At 40.8% G+C, this 25,084-nt stretch overlaps 1 protein-coding gene across 29 annotated transcripts in view; it reads right to left on the minus strand.

Moving 5' to 3' along the window:
* Nucleotides 1-25,084, minus strand: part of DTNA (dystrobrevin alpha) — a 233,011-nt gene that overhangs the window by 47,666 nt on the left and 160,261 nt on the right. For 28 of the 29 annotated variants that reach the window (XM_062633464.1, XM_062633460.1, XM_062633446.1 and 25 more), the window contains 5 exons: nucleotides 17,472-17,557; nucleotides 15,788-15,942; nucleotides 9,372-9,477; nucleotides 6,796-6,962; nucleotides 4,223-4,347 (listed from right to left, as the gene is read on the minus strand). In XM_062633464.1, coding sequence (XP_062489448.1) covers nucleotides 4,223-4,347; nucleotides 6,796-6,962; nucleotides 9,372-9,477; nucleotides 15,788-15,942; nucleotides 17,472-17,557 — 639 coding nt within the window. The other variant, XM_062633468.1, reaches the window with a different exon arrangement.

Below are 25,084 nucleotides of genomic sequence, written 5' to 3' on the forward strand. Positions count from 1 at the left end.
TACTCTTAAAAATGTTCTGTGCATAATTTTTCCTTTTGTATTCATTAAGGAGGAATTTCCCCTTCTTAATGGATTTCTTATACAACTAAATGGATTTCTTATAAAACTAAAAAATATGTTATTAAAATCACAGGGTTTTAAATCAGATATGAGCAGAACCTAAAGCCATATATAATTCAGATTTCAAGCTGTTTAATATCCCTTTTAAGCCCTGTGAAAGATCTGTCCTGCTTTCTGAATTCTGCAGATGTGCAAATCAGAATATAGTAGTCATCTGCAACTATTCAATGGGCTCCAATTGTGCAAGACAATGGATCATCCAAACCATTTGTAAGAAAGCCCACTCTGCACAGAAGTGAACTATTACTTTGAGATTTCTTTCGTATTTTGTAACTTTTAGAAAATAAGCATAAATGTGGTCGTTGACAAGTCCAAATGGATTTCTCAGTATGCCAACACCACACTGCTTTTAAAAAGTTTAAAACTGGGAACAGAACGATGTAGGATTTGGCATATTATTTATTTATATGAAAATACAGTTTTAGCCTAACCCTGCATCTGCAGACCCACTTGAAAAACTCCTGTTCTGGTTAGTCACAAATTTGAGAAGCAGCACTTTGTCCTCTATGTACTTATGGAGAAGTGTTTTAACGTTATTTTTCATGGACTTCATCAGAGCTAGGAATAACTTGGATGAGGTCACGATCAGAGCCAATCCACTGGAAAAGTCATTGTTGAATGAGTCTTGAATTGCAGAGATTTGAAAATAAACTTCAAGAGAATACTTAGAAACTAATTTCATTTTAAGGGTAAGCAACCAGTATTGCGTTGCCTGGGAACCGTAACGCGGTCGTTGACGTAGGAGCAGCAGCTACATGAGACTACTGCATTTTTACTTTTCTCAATGCAACTGCTGGCCCATGAACAAGTTCAAAACTAATTTGGAACAGGCTGAGCTTTCTGAAAGATCAGAAGAGCAGGGACGAGAGGCTGGTTCTCAACACTGCTCTAGAGAAGGAGGCAGAAAGAGCGCTCCCTTGGCAGAGCTTGGGCTCTGCTTTGCCTTGCACCAAGTCCACCTCTGCTGAGTAGGAAGTGGGTATGTGGCACCCATGGACTTCAGCAGATCACCATATGCAGACTTTAGGTGAATGTCTTCTCTAATTTTAATCTCAAAATAGGGGTGGAAGAGAAAAGTTCCTAATGCCCCAAAGGGCTCTTCCCTTTCACTGTCTCTGTATTCAAACACATTATTTATTTAGCTCTGGATTTTGGGGAAAAAAAAGACAAACCAGTTAAGGATTGGTAATACTGAAATTATTGCATTTTTTTCCAAACTTCTTCCTCCAATAAGTGTACTAAAGAAGAAAAATACTTACCAAGTATCTCTTTTGCAGCCAAAATGAAATGGAAAAGAGATCATTAATTAAATTGTCAGTTTAACATGTATGTGGTCTAAGTAGTGCATTGGACACACTCCATTCTTAACACCCTGATTCTGCAAAAAGCATGAGAGCCTCTACACATAAAAGGTCATCGATCTGTTTATATATGCAGAGTTACTCTTGGGTACAAATGCCTACAAACTCCAAAGCTTTACTAAGATTTGGTGATTAACATTAGTTTGTCAATTCTTATATGAAAAAAACCCTGTATTAAACTAACCTGAGCTTTCCCAAGGTCAGTTTCATAATGGCTGATACCCAGAGTCACATTCCTCAGGTTCAGCTTGAATATTAGATGTTCAAAACATGCTTTTCGAACATACATCTACAGTGGTGTGATGTGATAAGACAAGAACAGAAGACTTTACGATAAAGCAAAGGAAAATTCAGGTATTGACTATAAATGTATACCTTTCTGAGGCTATTTCTGAACTTCTGGAAATGAGTAAGCTTCCTGATAAAAGTAATCTGATGATAATCAATATTCCTCAAGGAGGCAGAAAACAATACTATCAAAATATGCTATGTAATAAATGCATGTTATGGCATAACAGATACCCACAGTAATAAACCAAATTAAGTAAGAGTCATTTTTCAAAGTGCTCTATGCTGATTTAACCTCTTCATACTGATGTCAAAAATAATGTGTCCACAAGCCTTAGGTGAAAACAAAGTCAGTCTGGTGCGGAATGCATTTGAAAAATACCTCCATGATGCACTGCCATTTGTTGTCTCTGCAGTCTGGAGCTTATTTTTTGTTGCCAAGCTTACATATAGGAAAGAAAAATGATCCCTTCATTGGTGGGGGTGTACCTCCATCAGGTTAATGACACCTTGATAACTGCTTCTTTAGATAAGCCTTAGATGTGTTTCTTGATTAACTGAAAGTTCTGTGTGGCACCAGTACAACAAAAAACCATGAGGTCTTTCTGTCTGGTACTACTCCAAGATGGAAGAACGATGAAAAGGAAATGCTGTATAGTAATGCAGAAAGTACCTGTCCCCATTTAAGCTAGCAGCTAAGAAAAGGATACTGTTTTGTTGCCAAAATTCTTCCATTTAATGCACATATAAACCCCTTTCTGCTTGGATTCCTGCCCAGAGCTGTTTCTCTCAACTTCCATTATGTTTAAAAATAAAAAATCACATCAGCAAGAAGATATTCTCACTGAGGTGCTGTAGCATATCTCTCCCCTCAGTTAATTTATGCGAATTATGCTATAGATCATGCTATCTCCACAACTTGGAGGTTTTCCACTCATGTATCATTATAACCAATATATATAGCCAAGTTACGTCACCTTCAATCTATGAATATAGAGAAACTGTATCATAAAACAAAATAGATGTTCTCACATCCAATTGCTCTAAATTATGTCTATATAGTTAAGAAGAAAGGAAGGTGTTAATTTCTCAGCAAAGAATTGGAACAGATCCTACTCAATTATGGTACCTTCCTCTTGCCTTGCCTAAGTGCATTTAATCCATTCACAGTAGCCCAGTTTTCAATGTTATCTTATGACATACTCCCAGGCCCCCACGGGTGTGCAGCCAACAGGGAACAGAGATTTCTCTTTCACGCTCCCTGTCTCTTCTCATTTCTCTTAAGGATGGCCAAAATCTGCCCTGTGAAATTATCACTGAGTTGCCAGCAGAGCCAGCCTTTTATACCACACACAGCAGTGCGACAGCTCAGCAGATCCAGCTCCGGATGATCTCTTCCAAAGAACATCCTCCCACTACACCTCTATGAAGAGGTGCAGGGATTTTAACTGACAATCGAGCGCAACAAGGATTTGGCACTACATATCTCTCAGAGGCACCTTGTGTCTGAAGAGCAGGCCACTCTTTTATGACTTGAAAAAGTTCTGCTATAACTACACAATGACAATCACTATGATTTATCCTTAAAATATCAGTAGGCTAGATGAACTTTCCAGGTGTTGTGCAATCCACAGCGGCAGGTGGACTCCTGCCCTTGAAGATGCTACATACAAACATTCAGTACTGTCAAAACTAAATATGTATAGCAATTACAGACTGGAATAGTTCCAGCAGCCAGTAAACAGATATATAGCCTGCAAATACAATCTCAATGGATGCCGCCTGAAATGCTTCAGTCAGGGCCCCTGGGAAGATGGTTAAGAAATGTATTTTCTTAAGAAATATATCAGGATAAAAGAAATACTTTAAAGACAGTATTTTTGGAACATTTTTTTGAAGTCAATTCCTTTGTAATTTTCTTCCAATCAATGTCTTGATTTTTCCTGAATTCTATGGAAAATTTAACTGTTTGTGGTTTTTTTTTAAAGAACCCAGAAAGCAAAAGTAAACCAAATTGATAAATGAGAAAATCTGAGCAACTGCCACTAGGGGCAGTGCACATGCTTTAGAAAAAAAACCCTGGTGCCTCATGTCAAGACGTATGTGTGATACACTGAAGACGAGTCACTAGATGACAAAATCAGTGTTCTCAGCATGAATACATCCCAAAGTGCTGAAATTCTACGAAATTGAATGGATTAGAAGAGAATGGGGACATACCAACATTGTGTCCCACTATTTGGTTGTATGTATGTATCCCACTGACTCTTCAAGTGAAGTCACAGCAGAAGAACATTTTTATGCTAAATACCCCAATCAGCAAATTTGCACTTGTGATGCATTGAGCCTGATACACCACAGCTGCCTCCCATTTTGTTCAGAGCTATAGTATCTACACTTGTAAGCAACTCCTACAACAAAGCTTACTTTTTCTACAGCACACAGATACTTACACAATATGAGCCAGGTTTAGAGGTTTTTCAGGCTGGTCAGGGAACATTGGGTGCAAAGGTTCACGGCTGGAAGCACAGCTTAAAGACTTGCTAAGTGCATTAGTTAGCTTCTTAGCAGGTGATTTCTGGGAGGAACAAGGAAGGTAGAGGTAATCTGGACAAGTAAGGTGCATACTGTTTCTGCTACAGGAAGCACAAAACAACAGGAAGCTCTACAAGCTTACATATCTATTGACTGACATCCCCCTTGCCTCCCTCCCACCCCAAGAGTCTGGTAAGGCAAAGACTGCTCAGTTTGGTGGAAAGATTACTCTTACCTTCAGGTGCCTTCAGAGTAGGCTTGGAGGGAGTATATCTATATGGACAGATGCAGTTGCCATGACTTCTTTGACATGCTGCACTCAGGTAGTATTGAATGAAGGACAGCACAAAATCAGTGTTGCTTGGATTGGATCTGACTCATACTTCACCATCTTGGGAGTGCAAGCAGAACAAATCTGTGTATCTGTCCATGCAGATACACTGTACGGGAACCATTACTTTCCAGCTCTGGGCAAGGCACAAGGCTGCTATATTCACTTTCCTTGCTACTATTTTCCTCCTCAGCTCCAGCATCCTGTACTGTTTAGCTGTTGCTATAAAGCTCCTCTTCCACTTCCCATGACTGCTGCAGCCCCTGTCACACTGGGGAGTGGTAAATTTGAGACACATGAATGGTGGGCATTGCCCCGCCACGGTGACAGTGTTCCAGAAGAGGCTGGTGTACTGTCACTGTCAACAAAAGATGGTAAGGCTTTGTGCAGCAAGCATATTTTTCACCAGGAAATCCCATCAGCAAGTCTAAAAATCCCCAATAAATCACCATTTTCTGCTTTTTATTTTTGCTTGGATGCTCTTTGTACTTAGAACGCTTTCCTACGTAAGAGCTTGGAGATCTAAAGTGCCTTTTAGGGTGTGCAAGAGATCTTCAGGGAATCCAGCTCACCTCTCTGTGATTCTGCCAGTAAAACAGGGCAGTGATCCTTGCACTGTCTCCTCCCTCCAAAACACAGCTCTACATGCTGTAATTTAAAACTCTTTCTGGAACCTAAAACGACTTGTACTGTATTTGTGCACACACATCCTGCACCGATTTAGGTCTGTGATCAAGATAAAAATGAAATATTTCTATTACAGAAATATGCAAAGTTCAGCCTTTTTCTTTCACACTCTCTGAAATGAGAATAGTTGAGTTCCACTGCACCCATGAACACCTCTAATCTGCATGTGGAGCTTGATACAGATGCATTACAGAGAATGCTAACGAGGTTTGAACAAATGCTAATGAACACTACAGAAAGGCAATTTCAGACTTGAAGTAAAACATTTGTTTCTGACAAGGAACGTTCGAAACCACCAGGCATGTAGTCAGGTTTTTGTCTTCTGCTAAGCAGAAATTTTAAGTTTTCCAGTTACTTCCTACCTATAATTACATCTCCCTGGCTACAGCAAAAAAGGATTTTATAGCACAGATTGCTGTTAGGAATGGAGTCAGAGTTACAGAGTGGGAACTCTCCTATTCAGAGACTAGACTCAAGCCATTCATGTCTATGCAACAAGTAGCAATTAGGACCCACAAAAACAATTATAGACCCAGATCTGCTGGGATGAAGCACAGGGCCGTGTGACTTGCATACAGAGCAAACCACGCCAGTTTAACCCTTGCATGCTCCACTAACACAAAGCCAGACATTATAAAAGAGTTAAACCTCAGAAATTTGTTAAAAAGTACACACAAAGTGCTGCACAAATGTGAGTTGTCCCTTGATGCACAATTCTCCTTTTATGTAACAATATACTTCTGTTATATTTGAGATTAGTTAGGATTTTTCTGCCTGCCTCTGGATTTGAACCCTGAAAGATTGGGATGCTCACTGACCAGGGGCTTCTGCTAGCAGTTTGCTCCAGTCTGTGGAATCTTAGCCCCCAGGTCTGATGCCCTTCAGAGAAGCTGAATGTAGCTGTCAATAACTTCTCTTTCAGCTTAGAAAAAGCACGTAAATATTTTGTTTAACAACAAGAAGACTGAAGTGTGTTTTTCTGTACAGTAAACACTACCATGGATCTAAGCCTATGACCATGCTCAAATCCACAGTGCTAGGACCATCCCAAATGCCACGCATATGCTGCAGCCACTCAACTGAAAACATTGATGAGTGAGCATTAAGTATTCATCATTTGATTTACATGTAGCCAAACAGAGCAAGCCAACGATGTTTTTACCGTGAGTCCTGTGGGAATGGGAGAAGCTGCTGTGAGCCTGGTGCCCTGCTGCCAGCCCCTCCTGCGCTGCCCTCGCTGCGGCACACACTGTCCCAGGTGCCCCAGATCCACACCCAGAAAATACCATTCCCACCTCTGTGCTCTCCCGAAGGCTCCCAAGACTGGAGCCTCCCTGACAGGGAGGCCAGTCCTAATCGGCAGCCCTACTCCCAGCCTCCATGTGCCGGACGGCTGCCTGGAGCTGCAGCCAGGGTCTTCTCTGCTGGCTGGAGGGCAAAGCAGTCTGCAGCAAGGCATGAGCCTTCCCTTACCCATGACGTGTACTCTTTCATTTGGTGCTGGTTGCTGTGGGAACCGCTGGCATGGCCCCTCCAGAAGCAGTCCTGACAGAGCTGGTAATTGTGACACTGCTGGCAGCGGTAGCGAAACCCCATCATGCTCTCGCTGTGGCAGTAGGAACACTCGACGGGATGGAAGACTGCACAGGAGAAAGAGGCACTGAGCCATAAACCAAAGCAGAGAAACCCCCTGCAAAATTTTACAGACAAAGCCGTGAACTGAAGGGTGAATCCCTTCTTTGTTTCTAGATGCTGCCCACAGCTTTGATCTGTGGAAACTTGAGTAGCTGCCCAGCAACCTGTGCTAAGCCCCAGGCAACACTTCCTTCACTGGGCACCAAACCCTTCATCACTTCTGAGCTGATGCCTGCACCCCCTGCTCACAGTTGTGACAGATATGTTCGGTGTTGAACAGATTACACGATAGAGGAAATTCGTATGTGGGAAAACCCACTGTGCCCTTCAGCTGCATTACTAGGGGAAGCTGAGTGTTTTGCTGTGCTGTGAGGAGCTAAAGCGATGCGCCTTGGAGAAGTCAAACTCATCTGTCTAATTACGGGAAGCACAGAAGTGTACTTAGGCATCTCGCTGTCTCATAATTACTGCTGTCTCATCTGTACAACTGGCAGCATTTAGCTACCTATATACGGAGCTGAACACTTAGCTTCGGAAGCCCATACTGGGAAAGCTGGCCATTGAAAGGGCCCATGTGGTCCTGTTCTCTGTTCTATTCAGAAGCAGAGAGTAACAAAGATGCAAGTCACTGAGTACACTAAGGCATCAATCAAGACATTCTGAAGATCCTTCCTGGCAATAGTGCAATTTCAGTTCTTCTCTCCTTACAGCATGTACCCAATTTACCACGGGGTACTGAACATTTCCTTGTTCCCAGGCACCTTCTGCTCTCCTGTCATAAGGTTCAGTCTGGAGGATTTGGATCAGTGCTGAATGTGTCAGGGTTTTAATTCCTTGCCAGAATTTTGCAGCAGGAAGGGTTAGTGCTCTAGCCTGGGAAACTGGGTGAAGCTGGTGAGGGACAGGGATGTGATTACAAGAGCTGGAGGAAGGTGGGGTACATAGGTGGCTTTGTGGCCAGGTAGAACTTAGGAACATCATATTATCCATGTTGGTGATGAAGGATTTATTTAGTACAAGAAGACGTATGACTTCCTCCTTGTATCACCAAAAAATGGCTTCACACCTCCCCTTCCACCAGCCCCATTTTCTCTTTGAAAATATGGTATAAATACTTCTATTGCCTAACAGGATGAGTATTTATGTCTTTTCTTCTTCCTGCTCCCCTCCCCGCTTTTTCCCTGCAGCATCCCAGAGTTTCACTTATGCTAGAGGTAAACCTTCAGGGGAGCCACAACACAGGAATACAACAAAAGACCCTTACATAACACCCTCTGAGGCAAAATACTGGGCTGGGAAATTGCTTACAAAAAATCTATTTATCTTACTCAATTAATAGTTTAATTTTTTTGTACAGACTTCCTGCATTTTTAAATCTTTCTTTTCTGAGATTTAAAGTGTTAGGATAATGACATTACATCCTGATGATCATGAGCAAGAAATGCCACATTAGGAACAAGTATATCGGGATAAATGAAGCAATAAAACGGCATTTCTTGTCTCATGGTAGGTTTTTTTTTTTCTATTTAATATTGTCAGCGCCGATCTTTCTGGACAGCAAAAGACGGCTGCATCTGAACTGGGGAACTTCTCCAGAACTACATGAGAAACAGCACAGTTTTTGAGCTGCAATTTGGTGGTGCACAGAGTGAGGCGAGATGAGATGCACAAGCTTTCTAGCTCTGCCTCTGCACTTTCAGTGTGGCAGCACCTTCTACAAAAGCACTGTATGAGGGGTTTGGCTGGAGGACTACATCTATGAGTCTGCAAACTTTTACTCAGGTGCTCGGAGCTGGAAGGCTGAGAAAGATATTACTGCCCAGGGACATGTCTTCTAATCTGTGGTCTGCTCCTTTTGGGGTAAGACAACCCTTGAGGAGCAAGAGGCATCTCCAAGTTAAAACCTCATCTTCCACACAAGCAAAGGATAAGGACAAATCCAGAATTTCCTTTTAAGAATATATTGTCTGACTGTGAAGACTTTGGAGGAGATCCCTCATAAGGACCTTCTGGCTGGTATTTTGCACTGCACTGGACATCTGCTGCCAAGAATACTGCATGAACAGAAATTGCCAAGCTGTTCCTTCTCTGCTGCCATATGTCATAGCTAATAAAAGTTGTGGCCTTGACAGTTTATCGAATGTAGGTATGTGAATGGACCAGGTCCTATTACTCTTCGCTTATCCAGAGCACAGGAGGAGAGGACATGGTCAGGATAATTTCCTGAAATGAAACCAAATTTCTGGCTGAATGACCAACAGGATTCTTAAAATACTTCACTAGTGACTGTAAGAAGAGCACATGGAGTCAATGCACCCAGCACAGTAGCTCCTGCAAAACCATCTACAGAGTGAGAAAAATATCACACAGAAGTTTATTCTTGTAACTGTTTTTTGGCAGCAGCTCTTACTTACCATTTTCAACATTTGCCAGTCGATGCAGAAGTGGTAACCACACTAGACACTGTGGTGGGGGATCAGACATGAGAGTATCCAAGAAAGTGTTTAATGTGACTTTTTTCTGCTCAAACAAGCAAATAAACATAAAAAAAAAATCAGTAATTAGACATATCAAAATGATTTTATCTTGTCCTTACAGAAACATTTGGGAAGGAGTTTCAGACAGAGTGGGCTTCTAGCCCTGGCTTACTAAAAAGAACAAGAGGTACCAGCAAACCTTTTTTGGACTATTTTTAGTAGTTAAAATGTATATTGCTGATGAATGGGTTAGATACACCTAGCTCCCACTCACTTCAAGACTGTGTTCTAAAATCAATGCCTGAAGATGCTTTTTGAATAAGGTTGGCATTCAGCTCCTCATGTTTTCATGTGTTTTCAGTTACCACATAATGTGTACAAGCGCATGTAGAGTAACACTATATACTACCAATTTTCATATGAAAAGTCACTGAGGAGAATGACTGATGGTTCTCCAACAAAGAAAATGAAAGAAAATAATGACAAGGGTGTACAATTTCAAACCAAATATAGGGTAAGGACAGATCATCACTGGCAACTGTGTTACTGTAATTTAAGAAACTATGCTTGTCTGTTGAGTGATGGCAACTATAATATATAACTAAACTATAGTAGTTATAGTATAAAGTATAACTAAATACATGAGATCTGATTGTGGCATGTTGCATTTGCTTGCATAACTTATAGTTTATACTATAAGTTACAGTATAAACTATAACTAAATACGTGAGGTCTGATTGTGGCATGTTGTATTTGCATACATGGAGGGACTGCAACTGTTCCTAAACACTCCACACCTGTAAACACTCCAAGATCCCTTTTATCTTTCAAAGAGATTTAAACTCTAAAATATCCCTGTTGATTTTAAAAATGTAATCTATGGCCTTAAGTTTCTGAGGTGTCTGGAAAAAGTCATCACAAATCTTAGTTCATTTGGGTTTTTTCAGAGCTATAGGCCTGAGATACCTCAACCGTAAATACCTGCTCTTTCCTATGAAGTATATGGATTACCTAAGTGTTTACTAAAGTACAGACCTACTGCGTTGTCAAGGACAGAGAGTCCTTAAGAAATCAGCAACTGAGCGTTCCTTTAAAATAAAATTAAGATGCAAAAATATTGAGCCCTGTTGAGAATGTGTGACGATGTAATTTATAAACATGCATATTTAAGTAGCATCCCTATATCCAAAGGGATTGCTAAATTTCCATATCCTACTGCATAAGCTACTGCTTTAACTTGCTAGAGAACTGTGGCTACCCCATGAGGAAGCAAAACAGCAGCTATGCAGTGGCATGTATCATCTCAGTATGTTTCAGAATGCTTCTAAGAGCCGAGATTTCCAGATGGAGTGTCTGTGCTGTATTTATATACAATTGCCACCAGATGTAAAGAAAATCAGTATTTTTCTTACACACTGAGTGATCAATGCAAAACACCTCACTTTCTAACAGTCTTAGGGCAGAAATATTGCAAAATACTGGGAAATACATAAAGATATTTGTCCCAGGAGAAAATATTCAGGCTAGTTGTGAAAATGGTCTTGACTCTTTAATGAACAGAAATAGCCAGAATATGAGCTCTGAATCTCACTGAAATACTGTCTTTTCCCACAATACCTGCAGTATGAAAGTCCAATTAGACAGCTACCACCTGCTTGTTGTATGAATGATCATCCCACCCATGGAGAGTGGATAATCGCTTCCCAAAGAGGCATACTATGCTGTAAGCTTCAGCCCACAGGAAAGAATACCTGGAGTATTGTGTGCAGTTCTGGTGTCCTCAACATAAAAAGGACATGGAACTGTTGGAACAAGTCCAGAGAAGGGCCACGAGGATGATCAGGGGACTGGAGCACCTCCTGTATGAAGACAGGCTGAGGAAGTTGGGGCTGTTCAGCCTGGAGAAGAGAAGGCTGCGTGGAGACCTCATAGCAACCTTCCAGTATCTGAAGGGGGCCTATAGGGATGCTGGGGAGGGACTCTTCATTAGGGACTGTAGTGACAGGACAAGGGGTAACGGGTTAAAACTTAAACAGGGGAAGTTTAGATTGGATATAAGGAAGAAATTCTTTCCTGTTAGGGTGGTGAGGCACTGAAATGGGTTGCCCAGGGAGGTTGTGAATGCTCCATCTCTGGTGGTGTTCAAGACCAGGTTGGACAGAGCCTTGGGTGACATGGTTTAGTGTGAAGTGTCCCTGCCCATGGCAGGGGGATTGGAACTTGATGATCTTAAGGTCCTTTCCAACCCTAACTATTCTATGATTCTATGATTCTATGATCTTTGTTTTGGAGACTGTCTATGAAATTTGTCCTGGCTTTGCTGACCAATGCCCCCAGCAAACGTCTGTGCTGTCTGCATCAGAAATGAGAATGGGAGGAGAAAAAGCAGAATGAAGTCGAGGAAAAGAAGGGTCCTCTGGTGACTCGTATGCAGAGCTGAGTATCCCTAAGTCTTCCCTCTGTGCTTGAAGGCGGATAAGTTGGCAGCAAACACACAACCGGTCTAAACATACAAAAATAGAGGGGAGACAAGAACAGCTCTTCCACAGTGCAGTAGGCTTTTGAGTGCTGCTATAATTTAAATCCTGATCTGCACCAAGTAAAGCAACTTAGCTTCACTGACAGCTTTATGGGTGAATCCTGCTGGTGGTCACTGATTTTATGTATTAGAGAGAACCATACCCCTAAAAGGACACCAGCAGAGAAATTTCCATACATTTTACAAGGCATATTTTCCTCCTGCAGTTTTTTTTCAGCTGCTGGGAAAGTTGAAACTGAAAGCTGTTTCTAAATATACGCTACATGCAGATGGAGTCTACGTTTGTGGAATAACACTTAGCCAAGTGCTAAGAAAATGAAGTTAGTGTCTATCTTTTCAGTTTGGGATAAAAAAAGAGAAGTAATAAGTTTTTTTTTTTACAATAATAACATCAGATATTAACACAAATACCGCATAACATCACATTAATCCTACCTATGGCAAAAGTGGTGGCAATGAAACTCCTTTCTGAGCCACAGATTTGTATTCTGAAACATTAATTCACTTGCTCTGGCAACTCTGTTCCATAAATTTGCTGATAAGGAAGCACTGTTGTTTCCATTTTGAACAGCCATTCAACCTAGCAGTGCTTCAGAGATGGAGGAAGATACAGGGTTTGATCAAGTAAACCAGTATAATGGGGAATAATAAAATATTTCTGCAACAGGTAAAGTCCTTTCAGATGCAAACTGAAATGGATCTGACACTGTGAGCAGATCATTCCAAGAATCTTTTTCCTCCCCTTAAACTGAAGAAGCCATGTACCAGGGGGCTGAAAGGTAAGCAAAAGTGAGTTCCATACTGAGAACAACAGAGAGACAGCCAAACTCATCCCAAGGTATTAACTTCTGATAATGCTAAGTGAAATAATAAGAGAGAGTAGAAGAACAGTCTACTGTGTGACTACGACTGTAAATATAATTTATCATAGAGCCATAGGGATATGTTGACTCTCATTTCAAACCTCTGGTTCACTGCTACTGAGGATGTAACGAGAATTATGTAAAGTCAATTTAAGTGAAATATTAGACTAGTTTTACAAGAGTACCTGGCTGCCTAGAGACGCAAAACAGCAGCTTTCTAAATCTGCTGTGTACCTACATCAGTCAGAGACCTAACTTGTGTTAGCTTTAAGTGGAGACAGTGAAGTAAACCACCTGATGCCTGTTTGGAGACTTTGTTTCTTAAGGTACCTTAGTACATCTGATCCATTCATCTGGATGCAATGTCAATGAAAGTGCCATTTCTGATGGCTGCTTAGACAGAAAATGAGGCCTGAATGACACTATTTCAAGAAAAGAAATTGCTTTTACAATCTTTAATGATACCATGTCCAACATGCATGGAATCCCTGACAGAATGGTTGTGGTTGGAAGGGATGTCTGGAGATGATCTTGTCCAGCCCCCCTGCTAAAGCACAGGATGGAGTCCAGGTGATTTTTTACTATCTCCAGAAAGGGAGACTCCACAGCCTATCTGGGCAGCCTGTTCCAGTGCTCTGCCACCCTCAAAGTAAAGGAGTTTTTCCTCATATTCAGATGGAACTTGTGTTTCAGTTTGTGTTCATTGCTCCTTATCCTTTTGCTGAGCACCACTGAAGAGTCTGGCTCCATTCTCTTAACAATTGCCCATAACATATCCATATGCATCGATAAAATCCCCTCTCAGTTGACTCTTCTACAGGCTAAACAGCCCCAGCTCTCTTAGCCTTTCCTCCTAAGAGAGATGCTCCAGTACCCTAATCACCTTTATTGCCCTCTGCTGGACCCTCTCTAGTAGCTACTTGTCTTTCCTAAACTGGGAGCCCAGAACCAGACTCCATACTCCAGATGTGGCCTCACCAGGGCAGAGTAGAGGGGGACATGATCACCCTGCTTGACCTGCTGGCCACAGTCTTTTTAATTGCACCTCAGGACACCACTGGCCTTCTTGGCCATGAGGGCACACTGCTGGCTCATGGTTAACGTGTTGTCCTCCAGGACTACCAGGTCCTTCTCTGCAGAGCTGTTCCAGCAGGTCAACCCCTAACCTGTACTGGTGCATGGTGTTATCCTGACCCAGGTGCAGGACCCTACACTTCATTAGGTTTCTCTCTGCCCAACCCTCTAGCTTGCCCAGCTCTCACTGAATGGCAGCACAGCTTCCTCGTGTATCAGACACTCCTCCCAGTTCTGTGTTATCAGCAGACTTGCTGAGCGTACACTCAGTTCCTTCATTCAGCCCTCATCAATAAGTTGAACAAGACTGGACCCAGTACTGATCCCTGGGGAACACTGCTAGCTACAGGCCTCCAACTAGACTCTGTGCTGCTGATCACAATCCTCTGAGCTCTGCCATTCATCCCGTTCTCAATTAATTTCACTGTCCTCTCATCTAACCCACAGTTCCTCAGCTTACTTATGAGGCTGTGATAGGAGACAGCATCAAAATCCTTGGTGAAGTCAAGGGAGACAACATCCAATGCTCTCCCCTCACCTACCTAACCAGTCATTCCATCACAGAAGGCTATCAGATTGGCCCAACAGGATTTCCATTCCCCCTTGGTGAACCCATGTTGACTACTCCTGATAACCTTCTTTTCCTTCACATGCAAAGCTTGAATGCACTTTTGCTGTGCAAGAGCACTCTATTATTGTTTTAACATAAAACTATCAAAAGTCACTTCACTATGTAAATTCTTCAACATAAGATGAAGTGCTGTTGTAAGACTTCCTCTGTGAAACAAGAGTAGTTTCACATATTCAAACATTACCATTTAAAATTATTTAGGAGATGATTACATAGATGAATTTTAACAATGCCCTTCAGCTCACTGGAGTACTTATTGATTAGTGATGAAACTGAGGGTAAACAAAATATTAGACTATTTTGCATGAAAATGACACTATTCCTGCTCAATTCAACTTATTTATTCATCAGCATTCAGCTAGTGAAAGATAAAGAGAAGTAAAATTTCACTTTATTTCTAATATTTTCCCAGTTTCACTGTCTTCCCTTACTTTATATTTATGGAATTATATAGTGTGATGTGTGGCAAAAGCCAGAGGAATTCTCTCTTTTCTCTCTTTCACTAGCCCCAATTATGGGATCTTTTGAAGTGCTAGATATTAGGTGCAGCCAACATACTGTACCCAGTGCACCTACAGTCTGCTTAGTTGTGAAAACATCTTGTATTTTCTTCAGGATTAATTCATTGCTTTCCAGACCCTATCTCACTGATGTTATCTGTAAGAGACTAGGGATATTCTAATACACTACTGACTCCCATTTTCAATAAAGGCTTAAGGCAATTTTGGTCTCACTTCTAAAATTCTTATGTGTATACGCCATCACTTGGAAAACACGTAGTTTGATTTTCCAGCAGGAGTTGAGCTTTATGTGGAGAATACATACTCATATATGTCTCATATAGTCATATATCACTATATGCTCATGTAGTCTTGTATGTGCTTATAGTAATAACAAGTAACTGAAGTACAGGATTTGCATGTCTTGGGGTATTTATATCACCTAAATGTAAGTATTTACCTTAGGTGCTTAATCTAGGAAGTTAGTCTCCTCAGGCCAATTTTGGAACATATAAGTTAAGATGCTGCTCTGAATCACTTTCTGATTATGGGGAACATATAAGAGACTAGCTTCCAATTGAAGGCACCTAACCTATGTGCCAGAGATAAGGAAAGTGTACATTCCCTCCACTCAGCCATGCATTTCCTGGGTGAATATGCACATATATGTAAGTGAGGAAGAAAGTCTTGGCCTGCTCAGAGGGGTGACTGAGATCCTGCGTCTAGGATCCTCACTCTTCATTTACCTGTTGTGAGAAACAGGATTTTGCTGATTGCTCAGTATAACCAAATGAAGGCCCTTCAAAGACAGCTGTGGGCAGTTTGAGAACCTCCCGCAGAAACATGTCGTATCTGCCATAAACCATCACTCCACTGGAGTCAGAAATCATTGAGAAAATATCTGAAAGGGAAAAAGACAAGGGAAAGACACATCAACTTCAGTGAGAGCTACAGATCTGGTCTGAATTCAGTATCATCTCATTTGAACCACAAGTGCTAAACAACATGTTCTGCTTATGAAAACCTCCACTATTACTGCATCCTGAATTATAACCCCTCTCAATAGAAAACAAAAAGAATAATTTACAGATAAAGCAGCTGATTTTGATACTAAAATATTACTTTTTTGTTTTGTTTTGTTTTCATTGTGTGTGGTCATTTTTTTAAGCAAAGTCTGATGCATGGCATAAGGCAGTAATTTAATCAGATAAAAAGGATCTAATTTGACAAGATAGGCAATATCAGCTTTTTTCCTACTGCCAGCTTACCATGCCAAATCCAAACCTTGACAATGAGATAAATAAGTCAGTTATTGTTTTGGAGACACAAAGCACTGAAGGTCTTTCAAATGCACTACTTTTCATTCTTCTCTATTTTTTTCTTTTTTGTCATGTGTAAAAATACTGCAGAGATGCATGTTTCTCAGCCTTCACTTTTCCTCTTCTTTAAACTTATCCTAAGCTTATCAGGGGATCATAGACTAAGGAACATTTATCATTTTTCAGGCTGTCATGTCAGCTACTTCATTCATAAGGAACGTGGAAAGGAAATTCTGACAACAAGACCCTGGGACTGCTGACATGAAAAATCAGCATTGTACTCTAGCTTTTCACTGGATGGACTTCACTCCTGTTCTTAAAGGAGCCTAGGGAACTGTGTTCAATTTATACTTTGTCATTTAAGTCCAGTCTGTATTTCAGTTTTGACACAGAAATAATATGTTAAAATATGGCACCAAATCTGGAAGATTAAATTAATATCTGGGATTTTTACTTGTCTAATCAACAGTTTGTAAACCCAGTTTTCTTTGGCTGTGGTAGAGGGCTCAGAGGAAACTGAAGGCTGACATCAATCTTTTGTTCAAAAAGTCAAAATGGTTTTCTGGACTTCAGCTATAGATATCACAGCACTAAACAGAAAGACTTTCATTGCAGCTACAAGTAAACTGTGCCTTAACTATTGGGGAATTGGGAATAAATCCCACGAAATGAGAATCTGTTCTCAGAAATACATGGCACTAATATATACGCTATGGGAAAAAATATAAATAGCACATAAATATATTGTACTTCTAAGTGTGAAATGAAAGAGATGTTATCAAAAAAGTCTGAAGAAATTGCTAAATGATGCTCCATGATGTTGAACATTTGAGGCACTTACCTGTACTCTGAATTCAATCATCCCAAAGAAAAAAACTAAACCCCACCAATCAGAACCTCAATATATGCAATTTGGATTCAAAAATATTAAGTCTGGTGTGAAGTTCATCCAAACACTTAGCAGGATTTACTTGGAGATATATACAGTGCAAATCCAAAACCCAGCCATGAAACTACAACTTATCCTAATTCCCTCTTTTCCTAACTGTGCTGTTATTTCTCCAAGTACAACAATGATTAACAAGTAAAAAGCATCACCCAAAAGACTTACATCTTAATTTGTCCATGATTTTTCCTCCACAAAGAGTTGCCAAGGCCATTTTGACAGCAAAAACAGAAATTTTACCATGTCCTTCCCTGTTCAAAAATAAAGAGTAGACATATTTAATACATCCATTTTACAATATGGATCTCTTTCCTTTTAAAATGCATATAATTGACATCACATATTGTAATGCACACTGTAAGCGGATTGACGTACAAAGAAATAAGACCTTTAAAATCAGTTTGTTTTGTGGGAACACACATCAGTACACTATTTGGTAAAGATCTCAGGACAGATTTATTATGTATATGAAGCTCAGTGTTAAACTGTTTACCTCATTATACACTAAGGTGATGATTATTACTGCTATTTGTGCTACAGTAGCACTGGAAGGCACCTATCACACTCATGCTGTCCCTGTCCTAAGTGCACTATGTATCTTTGTCCCTAGAAGACTGCAAACAACACCACTAGGAGCAAAAGTCAAAGGACTCACATGACTGTACAAGCTGCATATTTAACCTGTTAATAAGGCCTGACAATTGCTTTTTAAATGATACACCTGCACCCCGAAGAACCTTTAAGAAGGGGAATATACCTGCATCCAGAATGAGCAAAGGGCATTTCTTGTGATACACAGAAGAGTCCCCGGTTTCTTCAAGTTGAGGTTATGCCTGGATTTCTCTTTTCAACTTAAAATGTGTAATGCTGTTCAATGTCGAATGCACACAGGAGTATGCCTTGGGGTAAAAAGATCTATTTTTTTCTGTAAATCCAGTCACTTTCAGGTAAAAATAAAAGACTTTTTTTTTTATTCCCTGCAAGGGTCAGACCATTCAATGTGCTCTTAGGATGCTCTGTTCACCTTTAACATGCTGCCAACTCTTCCTTCAACTGTTCTGAAGCACTCAATGGCTTAACTGTGTTGATCCTCTTGCTATCTTCATTCTCCCTCTACAGTCAGAACAGTCCCCAGTGATTACTTGCCATTATAGAAACCTTGGCATACTCAAGCTGAGTGAGTAATAAATACATGGCTTCACACATCGCAAGGCACTCTTAGCTCTTAAAACACCTATCCTCCCAGTTTAGGCAAAATTAAGTCCAGTGTTGACAGGAATGGCAGAACAAAAATGCTGTAATGTCCAGTCCCTTAACAAAGATGAGAATGAACATGCTTTTGTAAGTTCATCTGCTTTTTAATGTCCCTTTTTTGGCATCCAAATGGTGAATTAAGTTTCTTCTTTGAATTCTCAGAGTCTTACTATAAGGCAGTAAAAGTTCACAGTTGCACTGAAGCAACTTTTGTCTGTCATCCAATCTCCTTAGCATTACTTAATAGCCTCTTATATGCCTGTTTAATGACATCAGTGAGCACACGTCATCATGCTTTAAAAAAGAGACAGTCAACCAGTATTTATGAGCTCAGCAAAATGACACCCATGTCTCCTTCTATATTCTACTGATAGGGCTAATGATGGGAACAGATAATAAAGCTTTGTGTCATTTTTTGGAAGTAGAGTTTCTGCGACCTTCAGTCTGTATCAAGGAACATTATGTTTGTAAGATGCTTCCTGGTAATATATATATATATAAAATTCTGTCTTAGATAGCCAAACTGCATTGGCAATAGCAACACATTAGAATATAGAAATCTAGCTCTTTATCAATGTTTCTGAAATTACTCTGTTGATTGTCACTCATAATGCTAATGAAGAAGATCAGTACTAAAATATAAACTGATTCTGGAAAGCACAGAGCCTGTGACTTTCTCTCTCTGCTCACCACAAACCAGACTAATACAGTAACATGCACATAATAGCCATTAGTGGTATACTCATATTAGTACATTAAAGCATGCTACATGCTTCACCCCATCTTCATTGAGTACTCAAGACTTCAGAAAATGACTCAGTTCCCTAAGCTTGGCTAGCTAATAATCTTTAAAGTCTGGTGAATTGGATTTAGTTCTGCATCAGTGTAACCTGTGATTCTAAGTATTAATTCTAAATATTCTTTACATTCATTTAAAATTCTGTTTTTTTGTCAGAAAATCAGCTAGAGATACAGACAAAAAGAAATAAATTCACTCTTTATTATGTTCTTTAATGCTGCCTTTCATGCGCATTTTCTTTCTCATTACATTGTGTTCTCTTTGACTGGCTTCATAAGATCAAAACCACAGTATACAAATTGCCAGTCTTCTGTATTTCTGTTGACTGGATTCTAATTCATGTAAACCAGGACCTAGCACTGCTATGGCTGAGAATATCGTCTCTTTTATTCTTTTTGTGTGTGCTGCCCTTTAGACCTTTGGGAGCTTTTCTGCACTGTTTCACCATGAGGCTTTCACCTGCCTTTAGAAGAGTTGCTATACTTTAGAAAAACAAATGCTAAGTGGAAGCAACAGTGTTATTAAGAAGTGATAGAAGAACTAGAGTTAAAAATAAAGCCCATGTGGAAGTGCTTCAGATTTAGATTATTTTTCCCAGTAGGTTTAGTTACATTTACTATTAGGATTATATTTTTGAATGGCAGACACATATCAACTGGCCTTCAGCTTTCCACCCCAGAGCCATTGGCTTTTCCCATACTCAAACAGTTATGGAACCCAAATAGAAAAAGAAAAGATTTTATTTATCTCTTCAGTCTCTCAATTTGAGTTGATTAGTTTTGACACTGCATTTTTTATCAGTCATTCGTATTCATAAAAGCATCACTGGAGCCAGTATAAACTCAATTTGCCCTCCAAATACATACATCTGTCTCTGTGTGTGCGCACATATACACATACATATATATAAATATATATGACTGATGAACAGACAAGATAATGGGGTTTATGACTTGCCAATATCATCTGGATCCAGAAGTGCCCTAAGCTATATCTAAGCAGCACAGATGCCCTTGACTGGCAGCACTGGGGCCCATTGGGTTTGGTGTGTAAAAGCAAATGCTGAAGCACTGGCTTACAGCAGCATGAAGATGTCTATTAAAGTCAGTGCTCCCTGAAATAAGCTTTAGGCTGGTTAATGCAAAGAGTTATACATTTTAGTGGTGGAAGTAAGAGAGGCCAGAAAATATTTTGACTTTTTACAGCACCTCTCTTACTGAGGTTACTCTTCAGATCCCTACAGAAAAGCACTAGAAGCATAAATGATGGCAAAAGCAAACCTTGAAGGTGATGTGCACTTAGCAACAACACAGGATGGAGTACTCAGGAAAGGGAATGATGACCAAGGCTTAAGGTTATCTCCTGCTACTTGGGGAAAAAAAGGGCAAAAAAATAACATATGCTTTTAAACACCAGAGCAGATCAGGTTTCCTCTTCAAATGCACGGCTGCAAAGAGAGACAGGCTCTCCCCAGAGCAAGGAAGCCCCATGACTACCTGATAAAACTCAAAGACCATACAAGGCTAAGTCCAGCTTCAGGGCCCAAATCTGCCTTCCTGGTCAGTAAGGAGTGATATCAAATGGATGACACTGTATCAGGATCTGTAGCAACAGTCATACCAAGGCAGCCGTATGTTGGGGAAAGCTATAGAGAAATAATATCACATTTTTCGAAACAGCAAATGTGTCCCATGAAATGGCCATCAAAAAAATATGATTTTTCTCACTAACCATGCATGAATGGTGCTCCCCCAATGCTTTAAGTTATCTTTTCCGAAACTAATGAAATTTCTTCAGTTACTTGTGGGCCTCCCACTGCCCACCTGAATAAAGGGGAGCCAATTCCAAAATGTCAAAGGCTGCAATTACAAAGCCCCATTTTCACAAATGGGTTTCAGAGAGGAAATTTTATTGGAATTAAGCAAAATTCTTTCATTTAGGAGAGCAAAATACATAATGACCAAAATTCTGAAATACATTTTTTTTGCTGGACTTCCTTCATAAAACTACCTGGCCTGTGCGGCTTTCAGTGATCCGCCAAGGTGGAGAAGAGAGGGAATTAAACACTTTACAGCTCTGAATGGATGGGTGAGAAAGAAGTTATGCTGCCAAAACAGATACAGAACATCTTCATGTATTGAACTCGGTATGATTCAAATGTGCATTTGATTAAACAAGGGTGTGAGTACTTCCTCTTTGTGGAAGTCAAGCTCCTCCAGCCAAATTGAGTCTGTTTCCTAGCCTAGATCTCACAGGTCCATTCATGGGACAGGTCTGTCAGGAGGACAGAGAAAAATCATCTGTTTTCTTGTCAGGAGGAGTCAGCAGGAGTAGCTGTACTGCAATACTGAGTCAGTGCTGAAGATGATGTAGCACAGAATATTTTACAGTCTGTTTAGAAAGAGTCTTTTTGGGAACAGCTTGATTGAATGAGGCTGATGCTTCACCTAGCCCCCTGGCTTTGACACTGGCCTGGGATGAATTTTTCAGAGGGGTTTGAACTTGTCATCTTTTTATAGTACTCACGTGCCAGTGAAGGAAACATGCTGTTATGTAATAAAGCCAGTTAATCACTTTAGACCTTGAAGCAAATGCTACTGACCAGTTTTAATGTGCAGTTAAAAATGCAAATCAGGCATGGTTTTGTTCAGTTTAAAGTCTGACCACCTCATTCTGCTCACTGGTTGTCACGGTCCTCTGCCACATGGTGCTGACTTTATGTCACCTTAATGGCAAACTACTTGGAGCAGCACTTCTGTTTGTGCATTTTGACTGCATTGACTTGCAGTTTTATAAGGCTGCACTTCAGTTCTAGCTTAACGTGAAGGAGCATCACACCCAGTGTCATGTGAAATCTGACACACTATAATTTTTCCCCACTTTTTCCTGCCTTCATGATTAAGCAGTTTAATGAATCCTCAAGGCTGTGAAAAATACATATAAAAACTGGGAAGAAAGGTCAGCACAGGCAGTGGGCAAGCTGGCCCACATGCCGTGGCATTGCACTGTGGTTCCTCTTAAGTTTTGCTAGTCAGGTTCTAGCTCCTGAGAAGACATATTTGTTGCAGGCCTAAGGAAATACTCCCTGAGAGAAACCTGACAGGTTTTCAGCAGGCTATAAATGAAGGAAGAAGCTTTGTTTAAAACACAGTACACGTGGGGCAGTATATATTTAATTAGAACTAAATAAATGAGACAGTGGTAGGATTATTAGATTACAAATTACACACTAACTTTTCCCCATGGTCCTTTCATATACGTTAAGTAGGAGAATCCATTTGTCCACTCTCTTTCTTTGCATTTCAAATGGGTCATGAGAAACTGCACAACCTTTTCTGGACCTGCCCACATAACAGCAGGAACAGCTACGGCTCTGTGTAGTCACAAACACCAAAAACATCTCTGATCACTTAGAACAGCCTTCTTGTTTACACTGAACAGGTATTTGGTCTTGGTCAACTGTTCTGGTCTTAAAAGCTGTTCTGGTGGTTTTTTTTCAGGGTTTTTTGTTGTCTGCATTCATAGACTCAAACGTGATCATATTAATATTCATTCATAAAAATGAAAACTAATTCCTCAGTAGCAACCTAGAAATTTGTATAGCGCTTCTGCAGGCCAACTGTTTCCTTAAAACACAAGAAGTAGAGTGAACGCAGACCGAAGATAACAGGATTATTTTAGAGGCAACTGTCATGATTTCAGCATTATTCATTCAGTTGGTAACCTCCCTTTTTCATCAGAAAAGACTACAGGCAATTTAGTTTAACTGTCCAGTTTCTATAAATGGGGGGAGAATGAGAAAAAGACTTCATCCTGCCTCACAGATCCACCCCCTATATGCAACGCACTGCTTCCCTCTGAGTGTGGAATCACAAGATAATACCTTGTTCTTCCTTCTACCAACTTGTAGCCTTCAGAGAAGGACCTTTCTGCTGCACTGCAGGGGACGGGAGGGAAGGATGCAACATGGGAAGCAGAGACATCACCTCTGGTTAACCCCAGCACCTCTCACACTGTTCCTGTCATATACAGAGCCACCACACTTCTTTTGTTTCCCAGAAACAAGGAAATCTGGACCACTACTGGTTGATAAACCACCAAAACGTTAGCAGTCTGAACCACACTAAATGTTAGGGCACATCGAGAATTGGATGCTTAACCTGTATCTCTATCTCCTATTACAGTAAAGAGAGATTTAGTTGACACATATCTTCATGAAGCCTGAACTTTGATATTTCAGCCTGCACCTGAACCTCACCCCAGATGTTTGCTGCATTCAAGATGGGGTGATAAGCAGCCAGTCCCTATCTCAACCCCAGAGCTGTGAGCTTCTTCCTGGGGATCCTTTGGGTGTCTCTGTCCTTCTGGGAAGTGCATCCTGTGCACCCTGCGTGCAGTGCACGACAGACTGAGCTGCTGCTTGGCAAATGGAGTGAGGGTCACAGCCTCCTCTCCTCTAGGAGGGTCTGATGCGAGCCCAGAAACAGGTAACAGCAGACAGTACATGGGATGCTTTCAGGGAAAGCACCTTACCCCTTTAAGCACATTCCCTGTTTCCCTACAGGGGAGCAAATTCCTCTCCTCCATTTTGCTGCAAGTAGCCTTGACATCTAGCTGAGATCTTCACCCCTTTACAGTGAGATACAAAACAAGCACATTATTGCAGGTCTTGCTTCCATAGTCTTGGGTCTTTTGCTGTGTTTATCAGCTGGGAAGCAGTTTGCTTGCAGCATGCAGCCATGCATGTATCTGGCCATTTTCATCGTCCTTCAGTGTTCTTGTCACAGCCACAGTGCTATAAATAGCCTGTTCCTTCTTTTATTGCCCTTGAAGGGAGAAAAATATTCCTGAAGGCTATGGCTTCACAATGGGTTGGTTTCTATTTCTTCCCCTCAGAGGGGCTGGAGGGGAGGTTGAGTGCAGCCTCCTCATGTGGAACATCTACTTTTCTCCCCGTTGCCATGGTGACTGAGCTGCTGGCTGGCCTGGCTCCAAAAGGTGCTCAATGACACCCAGCACTGGGGCCATGAAGGGAGAGGATGGGAAAGAGGGAGGAGGAGAAAGGCGGCACCTTTATTCGAATGTGTCATGGCCAGTGTTTTCAGCCGGTGAAAACTGAAAATACAAGCCATAAAGAGGCCACAGGTCATCAGCATCTGTCAGACTAAACACTGATCTCCAGTAATTTGGTTTTGAGGATGGCAAATACTGCACTACAGGTTGATGACTATGTATTCAGAAACTGTAATATGTATACCCAGTATACTCATTAAGATAAGTGGCTCGCTCTACCTCAGACTTGTCCTCTTTGTAATATAGGCCCCATGCAGTAATAAACAACATGAATTTCATCACCTCCGGGTCTTTATCCTATCTCTGTCATGGTCTCAAAATCATGATGCACTGGCATGAGCCGGGGAAAAAAAACTGCTTACAGATGCAAGAACTTGCAGGAAAATGAGCTCTTTCAAAATAATGAGCTATTAACCCATGGCACTGCTGCAGAGGCATTGCAGTTGTGTCAGCCACTGGTGTGTCAATAAATAACATGGCAAATTAGAAGTGGATGTAAATTTGTTTCTGTAGATAATTCTTCTTTGATATAAACTGGAACAAGTCTGAGTAACTGGATGAAAACACAGTTGTGCTGAATTTGGCTCTGCATAAGCGAAAGCAGAGGTCCTTAATTTAGGCTCTCTCCCTAGTTACCACTATTCACATGCTC

Source organism: Pezoporus occidentalis, unplaced genomic scaffold, assembly GCF_034315485.1.
Source record: "Pezoporus occidentalis ecotype Australia unplaced genomic scaffold, CSIRO_AGI_Poc_V1 ctg4, whole genome shotgun sequence".
NCBI lineage: Eukaryota > Metazoa > Chordata > Aves > Psittaciformes > Psittacidae > Pezoporus > Pezoporus occidentalis.